The 15,061-nt window shown below is 35.6% G+C and overlaps 2 protein-coding genes across 2 annotated transcripts; one reads left to right on the top strand and one right to left on the bottom strand.

Moving 5' to 3' along the window:
- The first annotated feature begins 2,888 nt into the window (after positions 1–2,888).
- Positions 2,889–10,408, top strand: LOC134241618 (interleukin-1 receptor accessory protein-like 1-B). The gene is made up of 11 exons (XM_062723642.1): positions 2,889–3,074; positions 5,159–5,457; positions 5,600–5,733; positions 5,910–6,052; positions 6,510–6,632; positions 6,737–6,824; positions 7,373–7,478; positions 7,547–7,602; positions 7,984–8,121; positions 8,272–8,408; positions 8,556–10,408. The coding sequence occupies exons 2-11, from the start codon at positions 5,180–5,182 to the stop codon at positions 8,988–8,990; spliced, it is 1,638 nt and encodes a 545-aa protein (XP_062579626.1). The 5' UTR covers positions 2,889–3,074; positions 5,159–5,179; the 3' UTR covers positions 8,991–10,408.
- A 1,805-nt stretch (positions 10,409–12,213) lies between these two features.
- LOC134241655 (major royal jelly protein 3-like) lies at positions 12,214–12,791 on the bottom strand. Its single transcript, XM_062723690.1, has 2 exons — positions 12,702–12,791; positions 12,214–12,612 (listed from the first exon to the last, which is right to left on the bottom strand). Exons 1-2 carry the CDS (start codon positions 12,789–12,791, stop codon positions 12,214–12,216), a joined length of 489 nt encoding a protein of 162 aa, XP_062579674.1.
- Between the last annotated feature and the right edge of the window lie 2,270 nt (positions 12,792–15,061).

Consider the following 15,061-nt stretch of genomic DNA (forward strand, 5'->3'; position numbering starts at 1 on the left):
TGATACATATTCGAATAGGCCTATTAAAAAAAACACACACACAAACAAAAAAGCTAATTTTCGGTAGTGGATGTTCTGCAGACGGATCATCATTATTTACAAAATGTGCGGAACAAAGTTTTAGTTATAAAGTTTTTACGAATTAATCTAGCCTGCTGCAGCCATATTTTCATTGTATCTCTAGGAATTTTTTGAAGACTGATGACATGTCCATCTACAGTTTTACCTCTGAAATTGCTGCATATACAGCAGTAGTTCGTCTTCCGCTACCGCGATACCAAGAAACTGCGTTTTTGCTCGATTGTATGTCATAACATAGAGCTTTTACTTACAAGAACACATTTGGTGACAATTAAAGGCCTATTTCATTTGAATTAACCGTGTTTCTAGAATTTTCTATTTGTAAAATAATTGATTCACTATTTAGTATTAAAACTTTGAATGGAATTCTAAATGAATAATTTAATCTCATGTGTAACGAAGAAAGACTAATTAAAATAGCATCGAACTGAATTCGTGTTACATATGTCGTATAAAGTCTGAGCTGCATTTAATCAAAGTTTTAGTGTAGGATTAAGCAACATGTATATTCCCGAGTAAAATACACATTTTGTTTTAGATCAGAGAATTGGGAGCAGAAATCGAAATTGATACAATAATTTCCTAGCGTATTTCTCGTTAATTAACTGAAAACAATCTTTTCTCAAGTGTTATTTTTTTTTTAAAATCCTTTCAGTGTAAGTACACGTATTTATTTTTATAAGTTATTCTTTTTTTTGCAAAGTGTGTAAATAAACGATATCAGAGAGACCCACCCCCCCCCCCCCCCCCCCCCCCACACACACTCAGTTTATACTACGGTAAAGTTATATAAGGGAAATGTAGTATTGTATGCCAAGGAACTGGTACTGAAATAAGTATGAGCTTTTTCAACTTTGGGCAAGGTTTTTCTTTGCTTGCCAACTTTTCCAGGTAAGAAAAAAATAGCTAACCCCCCCCCCCCCCTTTTAAAGACGATGCTACGTGTGCCTGGCTAATTCGTATAGCTTTCTAGAAAGGGGGGGGGGGCTAACAGACCCTTTATAAAATAATTTATTATCTAAAAAAATGCAAACCGTTTCCTTCTTTTAAAATTTTTAAATACAGCCTGTAAGTTGATCACTATTTTGTTGGATTATCGTAACATGTAGTCCGCGGAAGTTATGCTAGTGTTGAAGAGTTCCGATTTTGAGGGGAGATAACTCACTTTTGAAAATGGGGAATATATTGCTGTTGTAAAGTTTCAAATCCCAGCTGCTTAAGTACTCTTCTCTTCCTTTGCTATAAGTTCAAACCAGTAGAGCTTCAGTCTCGACAGAGACTTCTGGTCTTTACATATCAATCACAGGGTGCGTTCACAGTTCTACCATTAGTACCAACTTTCAATATACTATTGGTGCAATAATTTGACAGTGGTTCCAACTGTACTAATAAACCCTGAACGGATATTGGCATACAAATGTAACGATTTTACCAGTGTTACCAATGGGAGTCCAATGGAAACGTTGGTAATACTGAATAGATTTCTTTGTTTTCTAAGTTATTGGTACATGCCAGAATCTCAAGAAAATCATAGCAGACTCATAGCCGAGAAACAAACCACATCAGGATCACACTTCTTTAGTTGCCATATCTATGAGTTTTATATAATCCATTTAATGGATCATGTCTAAATCATACTTCAAAATCACGAATTTAAGTGTTTGATATGATTTTTATGTGATTTTGGTATGATTTGTTAAAAAGGCTTAGAGGAAAATTCGTTTATATCATTGTGAATCCGAGATCCAAGTCTTTCTAGCTTGGTTGCCATGTCGATAACTGGCTGTAACGTCATTTAGTGATTTACCAACATTAACCACACTCTAGATTGTCTGCAGAAAAATATACCAATGGCAAAAAACATTGGTACCAATGGCATGCCAATGGTAATTAATTTTACCAACGGCAACCCAAAGTTAGCTGCAGATCTGTAGCGTTATGGTTTTATATATTTGTCTTTGACCATATGATCTGCAGCTAACCCAAAGTATAATAATAACATCATTTTATTCTTATATTTTGGGTTAAAAAATTATTTCCGAAACAAGTGCCTGTGGACAAGACGGACAGACTAATATAAATACCCCCGCTTCCAATAAAACAAGGGACAAAAAGTGAGTGTCCATATAATTAAGATCGGGCTCGGTGTCATTTTTTCATAAATTCCGCAATCGGCAATCCTCGGCTGACTCCGCTATGCGAGGTACGAGTTACTCGAGGAGCTCCGAGTGAAATTCCGAGAAACAACTTTCATTTTCGACCCGGAGGGTCTGGTAAAGATACGTGATATCGTTTGTAACGCCAAAACGAGGCTTACCGAAATTCTGGTAAAGTTTTTGATTGGCTGAAAAGAACACACCCACAAGATTTAAACAAATACATGATAAATCAGCAGAAAAATAACTTAAAGATGTGAAAGTTATATGTCTAAAAGTTAAAACCGTTTAGAGAGGAATTGTTTACGGTAATGCCCATCAGTTATAGGTAAGTGTGTTTTATTACGTCTTGCATATATTCTGTACGGAAGCTAAAGTGAAAGTAGTGTAGCCCCACCTGCGTAATACACATTCCTTCGATTGATTTTATATTTTGTCGTTTGGTATCTCGCAGAAGAAACGTTTATAATGTTTGCTAACAAAAAGGATTTTTAAAATGAAACCAATATAGCTCCCTCTGGCGGTTACAAACGCTTACGTGATTCTTTACCAGACTCTCTGCTGGTCGGAGTTTACGGAGACAGCCGAGCGTCTGGTTGAACGAGACTACTTTCATTTTCGAATTCATTTTTCAGACCGATTTTCAGAAATCAACATGGCATATTGAAGTATTAATTGGTATACTGACCTAAATGTAGACCAATTTTAAGCTACAGTATATATGCTAAGAATGTATATAGGAACCACTTCCGCGCGCTGACAGTTATAGGGGTAGTCCGAATAAGGGGGAGGTGTCTACAATAAATCAAACTTTGGAACTTCAGACAGCGATGAAAGGTTAGTATATACTTGTTATAATAAACTTTATTACATAGGCGCTAGGTTTCAGGATATTGAGTTTTGTGTATTAATATGGGTTTTTAGCTCACATGAACTGAAAGAACAAGGCTTCAGAATAATATAATTTACACATGCAACAATATAGCTGCAGATCTGTTGCGTTATGGTTTTATATATTTGTCTTTGACCATAACGTTATGGTCAAAGACAAATATATAAAACCATAACGCTACAGATCTGCAGCTAGCAACAATAGCAATTTTGCATGTGTAAACATGAAAAAAAGTAATGTTCTAACTTCCAAGGGAAAAATACAGGCCGCAATACATGCTTGCAGTTTCTATATTGTACATTTAACTTTTTAAGTCCACAAAAAAGCTTTAGGGTCGGTATATAGCCTCATGGTTGGTACGAATGTCAGCAAGATTCATTGAAACTAAAGATTTGGTATGCCATTTCTTTGAATCTCAGACTAATTCCACAGAAAGTCAGAAATATCGGACATTGTTCCAGGCTTTTTCACGATTTTTATATTTTACTTGCCAGGAAAACATCAGAACCTGCACCATTATGAAAACTGGAAATTTCGCCGTCTCCATCCTGAGCCTATTTCCAATACTTGCGAGCTGAATTAAATGCTGAATTGACAATTTATCAATAACACAATGCCTCAGGTACTCGCCAATATCAATGAAAAGAAAATATCACTACACATTTCAATATGGATCTTTCAAGATTTTAAATTGCACAAAATGAAATCAAAACTCAACGGTATCAGAAAATATTTTCACCAGACTGTATATTTTATAAACTAAAAAAAATTAAAATGATGTTGATGGGTACTAAACATGCTACAGGCATTGTACCAATGATAAGTTGTGATTTCAGTAAATTCTGTTCGCATCTATGGAAAATGAACCCGAGAATGCCACCTCCAGGTGGAAGCAGCAATTTCCCAGTTTTTGTAATGGCACCGGTTCTGACGTTTTCCTGGCATGTAAAAGATAAAAATAGTGAAAAAGCCTGGAAGCGTCAAATATTTCGGACTACTGTAAACCAATTATTATACGCGGAACTAATCCGCGACGATTTATTTCCGCGAACAAGTGGTCAATTTCCACAAGTATTTTTTGTATCATATTAAAATTTTATATCCGCCCATAAACTAGGTAAAATGCTACCGTGATTACTGCTTACGCATTATCATTCAAGACATTCTGTGCATTGCGTCCATTTAAAATCTTATATCTGCACCGGAAGTAGGTAAAATGTTATTATGAGTATACTTCTTACGCATTATTCACGACGCTCGAATGAAAAGCGGGGTAAAAAATCGAGGAGATTAAAGTTGATTTCAAACTCTCAAGTGTAAAAGTACCTCATGCTAATTGGGTAATTAATTACAAGATCTACATAGCCAAAGGGCAATTATTATAAATGGTTGGGACGGCGCAGCACTGGGCCATAATTAGTTGTAATTAACCAGGCTATCTCTAACTCGTCTGTGACAATAATGAACAATGATAACACAAGCTGAAATAATTATTGACATTTTAATCATTTTTAGACAAATAGTTTTAGATTTGCCATTCGTTTATATATTTTTTCTGAATGTTTGTAATTAAATTTCAACTACTTCTAGAACACTAAAGTTCTTCGATCCGTCGGGATTGGTATTCAAAAAAGGGCAAATAACTCTAATCATAACATGGGAAAATGAACAAGTTCGCGACGATAAATATAGCAGAGGTTACTCGCGGAACTCGCGGATATTTATCGCACGCGTATAATACTTGGTTTACAGTATTCCACACAAAGTGATATGGCATATCTTACCTGAGCTTTGATTACTTGTTACAGTAAACATAGGTGGAAATGACCCTGCCTGCTTTAACTTTTCGCTTTGAACATCCTTGTAACTCCCTATCACTTTGTACTTAGTCTATTAGTTCACTTCGACAGGAAATCATATTTAGAACAAAGTATTGGAAGTAGACTATTGCTGGAACTCTCCAGCATTGGATATTAAAATGAATATGTTAGTGCTATGAAAAAAGCAACACCATATGTTATAATTTCAGGTACAATCTACAAGGCACAAGATGAAGCAAGCTGCATTGTTATTGTTTGTCATTCTTCACACTCAGCTTTTTACAATAAAAACAGTTGAAAGTGAAAATATTAATTTGAAAACAGTGAACGAACTTCACCTGTCGGATGGAAAGCCTGCGTTAGCATCTAAATCCTGGTACTATACAGAGTTTACTGAGCATGCTCAGCAGGGCATTAATCTACAGTGTCACCGCAATGCTGCCGCCAGATCCCAGGGAACCAACATCACATGGTACAAAGATGGATCGATAATAACAACCAATGACAGATATCCTTTGATAAATGTGCAATCAATTTTTATACAGAAGAAGTTGAAATTTTGAATTTTTTTTTGGCATCTGTGTTTTTATTTTCAAAAAAAAAAAAAAACATCATAATTTATGAAGTAATGGTCCTTGACAACAGTTTACAGTTAAACTGCGGAATAATGATGAAGAGTTCTTCATTGGAGACCCTTTACTGAGGGACAAGGGCTGGTACAATTGCTCCCTCTGGCATCAAGGGGAGATTATTGACAGCTATGCAAGGGAAATAACTGTTGATGGTAAGACTAGATGTTTTATTTTCTTTGAAAATTATCAGAATCATTATAAATTTACTAAAATTCATTGCATAAGAGGGATCACTGACCATAATTATGGGAATTATCCTTTAGAAAAAAAAATATTGAACCTGACATGTATGCTGCATTCATTTGATTGTTAAAAATTCTTTTAACAGAGCAAATTCACAAGACAGCTGCTAAAGTTGTTGATGTTGATCCTGTGGATAGAGTGAGATACATTAATCTGGGTGACAGTTTCAACATCAGCTGTACATTTTATGTTGGGATACCCAACCAAAACAACCCTCTGGGTTTTACTGTGAGTAAAAAGAAATAATTATTTAGGTCTCTTAAAATACAATCAGTAAGAGTATAAAGCGAATTCTCGTACCTTTCTAGGAAGTTTGGTAAAACACCACAGATGTACATGTTTAGAGATATCAGATATTGGAAATGGATTGGGGGCACATCCAAAAAGTACCTTCCTACAGCCATCAAATCCTTTTCACAAACAGAAAAAATAATTGCCAGTTGTCCTATGTTCGAAATGAAATAGATAAGCTAAATTAATATTTACATCTTTTTACAGTGTAATTTTCCCAATGTCAAAAAACATTTTGCTTTAATGTATAGAGGGTCTTAAATGTTACTTCTTTTGTAATTTGGTAGAAAGCAGGCCATTTGTCATCTACCTGAAAAAGACTCCAGATTTTGTTTTCCATTTTTGCCATAATCATGTAAAACACAGCAGCAATTTTTTTGGCTTTGTGTTATAGTTGGAGAGGTACTGGTATTTTAATGGTTCACAAGTTCCAGACACTCAGAAGACAACATATGGAATAGGCACCAGTGATAACGAGACAGAGACAGTGCTACTCCTCACAGTAAACAATGCTACGGTAAGGTGACGGAACTGGTTCAATTCTCTACAAGTTAAAGGAGTTGCAACTGATACTGGTTATTTGATCAAGTATTCATTGGTATCTTATTTTTCTATTACCAGGAGAAGGATTTAGGAACATACCAGTGTTTTGGAGCCAATGCTTTAGGAGGGGACCATCAGAACATCACTGTAGAGATAGCTAAGCCAGGTAATTAATGAGATAACTCAGCTGGATAAATAATGAGATAGCTCAGATAGATTGATAATGAGATAGCACAGCTTGATAAATAATGAGATAGCTAAGATAGATTGATAATGAGATAGCACAGCTTGATATATAATGAGATAACTCAGGTAAATAATGAGATAGCTAAGTCTGGTAAGTAATGAGATAGCTCAGGTGGAAAATTATGAGCTTGCTTAGTCTGTTCATTAGTGAGATAGCTCAGTTTGATAAATTATGAGACAACTCAGTCAGGTAATGAGATGGCTCAGTTGGATAAACTGTGAGATAACTCAGCTTGATAAATTATTAGATAACTCAATTAATGAGATAACTAAGCCAGGTAAATAATGAGATAGTTTAAGTCAAGTAATTAATGAGAAAGCTTAGCAGGATAAATTATGAAATTGCTCAGTGAATTCAGTTAAAAATCTACTATTTTATATAGTAGCTATGTTGTATTTGATGTCAGTATATAGTGTTTATAATGTCATTTCAAATTGAAACTGCTAGTTCTTCTGTCTGATTTTTAGCTGATGATAACCCCAACCCCATACCATTATGGGCCATTATTAGTGTGGCTGCAACGGGCTTTCTTATTCTCCTTGCCTTATCAGTCACAGGGATCGTGATAGCTATGTTGTATTTGATGTCAGTATATAGTGTTTATAATGTGATTTCAAAGGAAACGGCGTCATCGTGATCAGGAAACGGCGTCAGGAGGAGTTGGAGTGGCCCACACCTGACATGGAACATTATGATGGTAAATATAGGGGTGTAAAGAAGTGGATGTAAGAGAATAAGTGGGTATAAAGAAATCAATTTTCTTGTGTGAGAGAAATATATGTACATGTTATTGATTGGTTTTTAACCCTAATTGATAAAAAAGAAAATAAGATGTACATATATTTTAGAAATAACTGAAGGAAAGATACTTACAACTACTGCAGTTTCAATTGTATGAAGATTAGATTAATTGATATACATGTTTAAATGCTAAGATATATTTTCAAGTCGGTTTGGAAAAAATGTCATAAAAAGAAGACCAGCTGACCCTTTCAAATTCTGTTACAATTTTCTGTTCTTTAATGATTTTTGTTCATTCATCTTTCACTATATATACTGTCCTGCTTTCTGTCTGTAGTCCCGGTCTGTGAGTTGGAGTACGATGTCTTCATCTCCTACAGCAGTGAGGACGAGGATTGGGTGAAGGACGAACTACTGGGGAACCTGGAGAAGGCAGGATACAGAGTCTACATCGACTTCAAGGACTTTGTACCAGGTGACAAGAAAACCATTCAAACACTCTTAGTTAATTAACATTGTGATGTATGCATTGTAAATTAATTTCTAGATCACAAGAAAGTACTTGCACATAATGTTTTACACTTGCATATTCTTTGAAACTTGTTTTGAATCTTTGTTGCTGTAGGAATGGCAATTGCTGAAAATGTACTGGATGCAGTTTATAAAAGCAGAAAGACAATAATAGTCATGTCCAAGAACTTTTTGAAGTCTATGTGGGGGCAGTATGAATTACAGCAGGCGCACAACAAGGCCATTGTCAAGGTTTGTACATGTATTTATCTGAGATCATAAACATCATTATTACTCAAATTCATGTAAAACAGAAAAGACATACGCAGAGGAACGTGGAAAGAAACATAGGCAGATAACAACTTCTTTAAGTATTAAATGGAATTTTGTTTATCACAGAGAGATGATGTGTTGGTTTTGATCAAATATGGGAAGTGTAAGGTACCAGGTAAGCTGATGGGAAAGACATTCCTAGACTGGACAGACAGCAGTGTAAAGCCTCACTTCTGGAGTAGGCTGGCAGACTTTCTGGGAAAGCCTGGAAATTTCCGCGACAGTCTGGAGTCGTCAGAGGAGAAGACAGAGGATCATGGGAAGGACGTTATCACCAATAAACTGACAAGAATGACCTCTGACTATGACAGTGACTTTGTGGACATGGAGAGTTCTGATGATGTGTTCCTGTCGTCTGGTTCAGAGAGAATGTTGGGGATACAGAAGCAGAAGATGCTGACTGAGGACAGTGTGTCGTCTGCTGTTACGCGTAACAGAGTGAGTACAGAGACCAACTCCAGGGTCAGCTGTGATGATGAATTCCAGAGGTTGATTCCTTAATTATGCAAATTTATGCAATAAGATATCTGTGATAGCATTTCAGAGGTATTTTTTTTTGTGATAGACTAAAACTGTGGTGGAGTTCTTTTGAATTGGTAACATAGAATTGTGTAGTTTATAGATTAATTATCTAGGAGTTAAAGCTTTAATTGACAAGGAGTAAGATCAGATTAAGATTGGTCAGCTGTCAGTGACAAACTTGTTTGAAATTATGGGGAAAGGGATGTCACAAAAATATGAATAAGAAAGTTTGTGTGTGGTTTTTGCAGCAGGTTTTTACTTAAATTTTTTTTTTTAAAGAAAACATTTTCAGTTTTTAATACAAACAAGAAATCTATCTTTTAGAACCCTGGGCGTATGATTATACAGATTTGTGCTATAATTGTTTCACAAAAAGTGTGAAGACAGGTATACTTGTATTTTTTTTTTAGAAAATTGTCAAAGATCAAACCATTTTTTTTCTTTGATTTGGCATTCCCCACTTTTACAGGTAAATCATTCAACCAATGACTAAAGCATAATATTTTTTACTAATAAAAGTTAATACTCCATTTTTATGTGAGCATTTTTTTGATAGGTTCTTTTTTAGGGGGGAAGGGAATGTTTGTGTGGATTTTTGAAATGTTTAGTGAGATTTTATTTATCTTCCTATCAGATTTTCAGAATGCCATGTAAGCAGCATGAGCAAGGACTTAATTTTGGTATAAATAGGAGAGTTGAGAGTGCTAAAATTTAATATTGTCAATAACTAAATCAGCATCAGAAATAATAGTCCCCTTTCTTAACAAAATAACATGGCTATATTGCTTTTTGCTAAAATTGTGTACTTTCAGGAAAATGGCAAAAAATGTTTTTTCTCTACATTTCCATTGATGTGGTTCATAAATTTTTGAAAACCTTTTTGATAGTAAAATGTAACCTCTGTGATTGAATGTTAAAGGACATTGGTGATATTTTTTGTAACAAATATTGTCTGATTATTTTTCATTCACTTTATATACTGTATACAGGGAAATTTTCGCCCCGTTTTATTTTCGCCCCTTTCACCCTCTTCTTGATTGGGTGAATTTAAAAAGATGCGAATGCAAATTACATGGAATAATTTCTTAAACAGAACAAAGACTGGGCGAATTTAAAATGAGACAAACTTGTTTGCAAGTGCAAAATAACACGGGACGAAAATAACCCTGTATACAGTATTTTTACATATTTGATACCTAGAAACATTCCTTAACCATGACATTTTTGACAATATATGATATCATAAGAATCACTTTGTTCATTCATGAAATGTCATGCTTGTTTATTTTTGTCATGGGCATTTTATGTGTTACTGTGTTTTATAGTTTGTTAAATGGCATCACTATTTTTTATAGTGACATGTAGTTTATTTTTAAAAAAAGGCTTTATACATTTACCTTTGAGAATCAAAAAAGTATTCTTTTGTACAATTGACAATAAATGCAGTAAATGACAAAGTTGTATTTTCGTTTCTTATTACTGTACATAAATTATACTAATGTTAGCCAAAATTATTCTCTTGTCAATTCCATTGTAAATATGATACGTAGAGTAGTTGAAAAAATAGTTTTCAAAATTCAGGATTTGTGATTTTTATTAAATTTAAGGAGGCTAGTGGATCAACAAATTATTTCTTTATTAACCACCAGATATAACTTAAAATTTTGGGATATGATTACTTAAGCTGTCAACTATCATTTGGCAAAGAAAAATTTCATAAATTTTAGTTTTAAAATTCGATCATTTGATATCTTTATATGGAGCTCTTCTTCTAAAGGAGATCAAAATAGTCTAAAAATGGCCACAATCACCCAGCCCCTTTAAAACAAATGTACATGTATATCATGTTCAAAAATACTTGCCATTTGGCAATTTTGTCGAAGTCAGTGTTGTCAGGTGCAGTAACAGCAAAATGTCAATCACAGTGAACTTTACTTTCATTACACTGTGCACTAAAGTTGACTGCATCTTGCAAAGAAAGCCAAATAAGTCTATTTCATCCTCCATGTTGTCTTCAATGTTGTCACCTTCAGTGCTATTGTCTCCAGTGTTGTCATCTTCAGTGTTGTCACTTTCAGTGCTGTCATCTTCAGTGTTGTCATCTCCAATGTTGTCATCTCCAGTGTTGTCATCTCAAGTGTTGCCATCATCAGTGTTGTCATCTCCAGTGCTATTATCTCCAGTGTTGTCATCCTCAGTGTTATCATCTCCAGTGTTGTCATCTCCAGTGTTATCATCTTCAGTGTTGTCATCTCCAGTGTTGTCATCTTCAGTGTTGTCATCTCCAGTGTTGTCATTTCCAGCTTTGTCATCTTCAGTTTTGCCATCCTCAGTGTTGTCATCTTCAGTGTTGTCACCTTCAGTGCTGCCATTTTCAGTGTTGACATCCCCAGTGTTGTCATCTTCAGTGTTGTCATCCTCAGTGTTGTCACCTTCAGTGCTATCATCTCCAGTGTTGTCATCCTCAGTGTTGTCATCTTCAGTGTTGTCATTTCCAGTGTTGTCATCCTCAGTGTTGTCATCTCCAGTGTTGTCATCTCCAGTGTTGTCATCTCCAGTGTTGTCATCTTCAGTGTTGTCATCTACAGTGTTGTCATCCTCTGTGTTGTCATCTTTAGTGTTGACATTCTCCGTGTTGTCCTCAGTGTTGTCATCTCCAGTGTTGCCATCCTTAGTGTTGTAATCTTCAGTGTTGTCATCCTCAGTGTTTTCATCTTCAGTGTTGTCACCTTCAGTGCTGTCATCTTCAGTGTTGTCATCCCCAGTGTTGTCATCTCCAATGTTGTCATCTCCAGTGTTGTCGTCCTCAGTGTTGTCACCTTCAGTGCTATCATCTCCAGTGTTGTCATCCTAAGTGTTCTTCTCCAGTTCTATCATCTCCAGTGTTGTAATCATCAGTGTTCTCATCTCCAGCATTGTCATCCTCAGTGTTGTCATCTCCAGTGCTATCATCTCCAGTGTTGTCATCATCAGTGTTGTCATCTACAGTGTTGTCATCCTCTGTGTTGTCATCTTTAGTGTTGTCATCCTAATTGTGTCATCTTCAGTGCTTTTATCTCCAGTGTTGTCATCCTCAGTGTTGTCATCTCCAGTGTTGCCAACCTCCCTGTTGTCATCTTCAGTGTTGTCACCTTCAATGTTGTCATCTTCAGTGTTGTCATCTTCAGTGTTGCCATCCTCAGTGTTGTCACCTTCAGTGCTATCATCTCATCCTAAGTGTTGTCATCTTCAGGTTGTCATCTCCAATGCTTTTATCTCCAGTGTTGTCATCCTCAGTGTTGTCATCTCCAATGTTGCCACCCTCCCTGTTGTCATCTTCAGTGTAGTCACCTTCAATGTTGTCATCTTCAGTGTTGTCATCTCCAGTGTTGCCACCCTCCCTGTTGTCATCTTCAGTGTTGTCACCTTCAATGTTTTCATCTTCAGTGTTGTCATCTTCAGTGTTGCCATTCTCAGTGTAATCATCCTCAGTGTAGTTATCCAGTGTTGTCATGTTAAGTGTTGTCATCTTTAGTGTTGCCATCCTCAGTTTTGTCATCTTCAGTGTTGTTACCTTCAGTGTTGTTATCTTCAGTGTTGCCATCCTGTTGTCATTGTCATCCTTCAGTTTTGTTGTATCTTCAGTGTTGTATCTTCAGTGTTCATCCTCAGTTTTGTCATCTTTGGTGTTGTCATTTTCAGTGTTGTCACCTTCAATGTTTTCATCTTCAATGTTGTCATCTTCAGTGTTGTGACATTCAGAGTTGTCATCTTCCATGTTGTCATCTCCAGTGTTGCCATCCTACGTGTTGTCATCTTTAGTGTTGCCATCCTCAGTTTTGTCATCTTCAGTGTTGCTATCTTCAGTGTTGTTACCTTCAGTGTTGCCATCCTTAGTATTGTCATCCTCAGTTTTGTCATCTTCAGTGTTGTCATCTTCAGTGTTGTCACCTTCAATGTTTTCATCTTCAATGTTACCATCCTCAGTTTTGTCATCTTCAGTGTTGTCATCTCTAGTGTTGCCATCCTTAGTATTGTCATCCTCAGTGGGGTTGCAAAAGCAGACTCGCAAAATTTCAAGGTCTGAAAAGATTAGGCTGGCAAGATCTAGTTCCATGGCGAGTTCTCATAAAAAAAACTGCAATTTTAGAGTATAAGTCTTTGGAGAAATGGAACTCATGTGGAAGCATTCTCAGGTAGTGTATGTTCAAATCATCACCCCTGGGGGTAGGGTGGGACCACAATGAACGGCCAAAGTTTTAAATAGGAATATATAGCGAAAATCTTTAAAGTAATATAAGCCGTATGGATGCCGATTTGTATGTGAAACAAAATTATTAAATGATTTGAAACACATAAAGTGTAATGAAAAAATAATATTTCAACAAAATTTAACTATAAAACTCGTTGTAATAACAGAACAATAAAGCAATATCTGCAATCAAGAATTCAGTCTTTTCATGAATATTGATAAAGGAAGTGCGTAAACAGTAGGTCTAAATATAGACACTTATGTCCACGGGAAATTATAGACAACGAAGCACGTTGCATTTTAACAACGATTATTAATAAAAGGTTAATATGCGTCATAACAGAGTATAGATGGTTGATACTGATTACATTTAAAGATAATTTATATTAATAGTAACACGCCATCCATGTCAAAAGTGAGTTGTATCTCAAAGGGCTTACCTCGTTTTCTTGACGCCGTGTTTGTTTATCAATCTAAAAGTAGCGACGGCGTCACGTGGTGGATTTACTTAAAAATAGACATTATTCTCCTTGCAGGATAATAAATAATTATAATTTTATAACTTTATAACAAATTTTATTTAAATGGTGTAATTTACAGCATTTTCGTAACTTTTATTGGTAAACAAAATATATAAATTTCCAGCCGTATTTTGAAATGGCGCACATTATAGCGTATATTACTTTAAAAGTATTCATGTCAAGAGCAGCAAAGCCATGATTGGTCATATCTTATGTGAAAGCATCCTCCGGTGGTTAGATTCAAATTTGTTCAAATCATCTCCCCCGGGGGAAGGGTGGGGCCACCATGGACGATCAAAGTTTCACATAGGAATTTGTATGAAAAATCTTCTCAAGAATAGCAGAGCTATGATTGATCATATTTATAAGGAAGCATCCTCAAGTGGTGCAGATTCAAGTTTGTTCAAATCATGACCCCCTGGGTAGGATGGAGTCGCTCTGGTCGATCATAGTTTTACATAGGAATATAGGAAAAATTTTCTCAAGAATAGCAAAGCTATGATTGGTTATATTTATGTGAAAGCATCTGCAGTGGTGTAGGTTCAAGTTTGTTCAAATCATCACCCCCGGGGGTAGAGTAGGGCCATGATGGTCGATCAAAGTTTTACATAGGACTTCTGAGTGTATATATATGAAAAATCTTCAAAAATCTTAATATTTCTCAAGAACAGCAAAGCTATGATTGGTCATATTTATATGGAAGCATCCTAAGGTAGTGTAGTTTAAAGTTTGATGAAATCATGACCCCTGGGGTAGATTAAGGCCACAATTAAAGTTCAAACTCGTAGGAATAAAGTCAGTAAGCCAAAATAAAAAAATATGTACACATCCTTAGTGTAGATTCAATTTTGTTCAAATCATACCCCTCTCTCTTTTAGGGACATGTTGGGACCTTTTATGCATTTATACTTTTTAAAACTACTGAGTACATTGATTTTTGTTTTTTTTCCCTAGCCATTTCTCAGGTGAGCGATGTGGCCCCCGGAACTCTTGTTTAAATTTGCATTTCTAGTTCACCTGAACCAACGGCTCAAATGAGCTTTTTAGATTGAATATGTCCCTATGTAAACTTTTCATATTTTGCCAAAACCATTGACGAACTTTTTTTAAATAAAAATTCAGCAATGTGTTCATCGTCAAAGGATCCAATGAAAAATGTACATGTATATCAGAAACAGGGGCATGATTAGTCATATGAACATAATGCATGCACAGTTAATTACAATAGACATCTTAAGTTGCCAACACTAGTTCTAAACATTGAGGACCCAAGTAATTGTAACCTTATCATAAGTCCA

This window comes from Saccostrea cucullata, unplaced genomic scaffold, assembly GCF_032062105.1.
Source record: "Saccostrea cucullata isolate Sc308-1 unplaced genomic scaffold, CSIRO_AGI_Scuc_v1 ctg267, whole genome shotgun sequence".
Classification (NCBI taxonomy): domain Eukaryota; kingdom Metazoa; phylum Mollusca; class Bivalvia; order Ostreida; family Ostreidae; genus Saccostrea; species Saccostrea cuccullata.

Coding starts and splice junctions, on each gene's coding strand:
- LOC134241618 (XM_062723642.1), top strand. CDS start 5,180: ATGAAGCAAGCTGCATTGTTATTGTTTGTCATTCTTCACACTCAGCTT. Junction 5,458..5,599: donor ATAATAACAACCAATGACAG/ATATCCTTTGAT, acceptor ACAACAGTTTAC/AGTTAAACTGCGGAATAATG. Junction 6,053..6,509: donor ACAACCCTCTGGGTTTTACT/GTGAGTAAAAAG, acceptor TTTGTGTTATAG/TTGGAGAGGTACTGGTATTT.
- LOC134241655 (XM_062723690.1), bottom strand. CDS start 12,791: ATGGCAACACTGGAGATGACAACATGGAAGATGACAACTCTGAATGTC. Junction 12,613..12,701: donor TGAAGATGAAAACATTGAAG/GTGACAACACTG, acceptor ACAAAACTGAAG/GATGACAATGACAACAGGAT.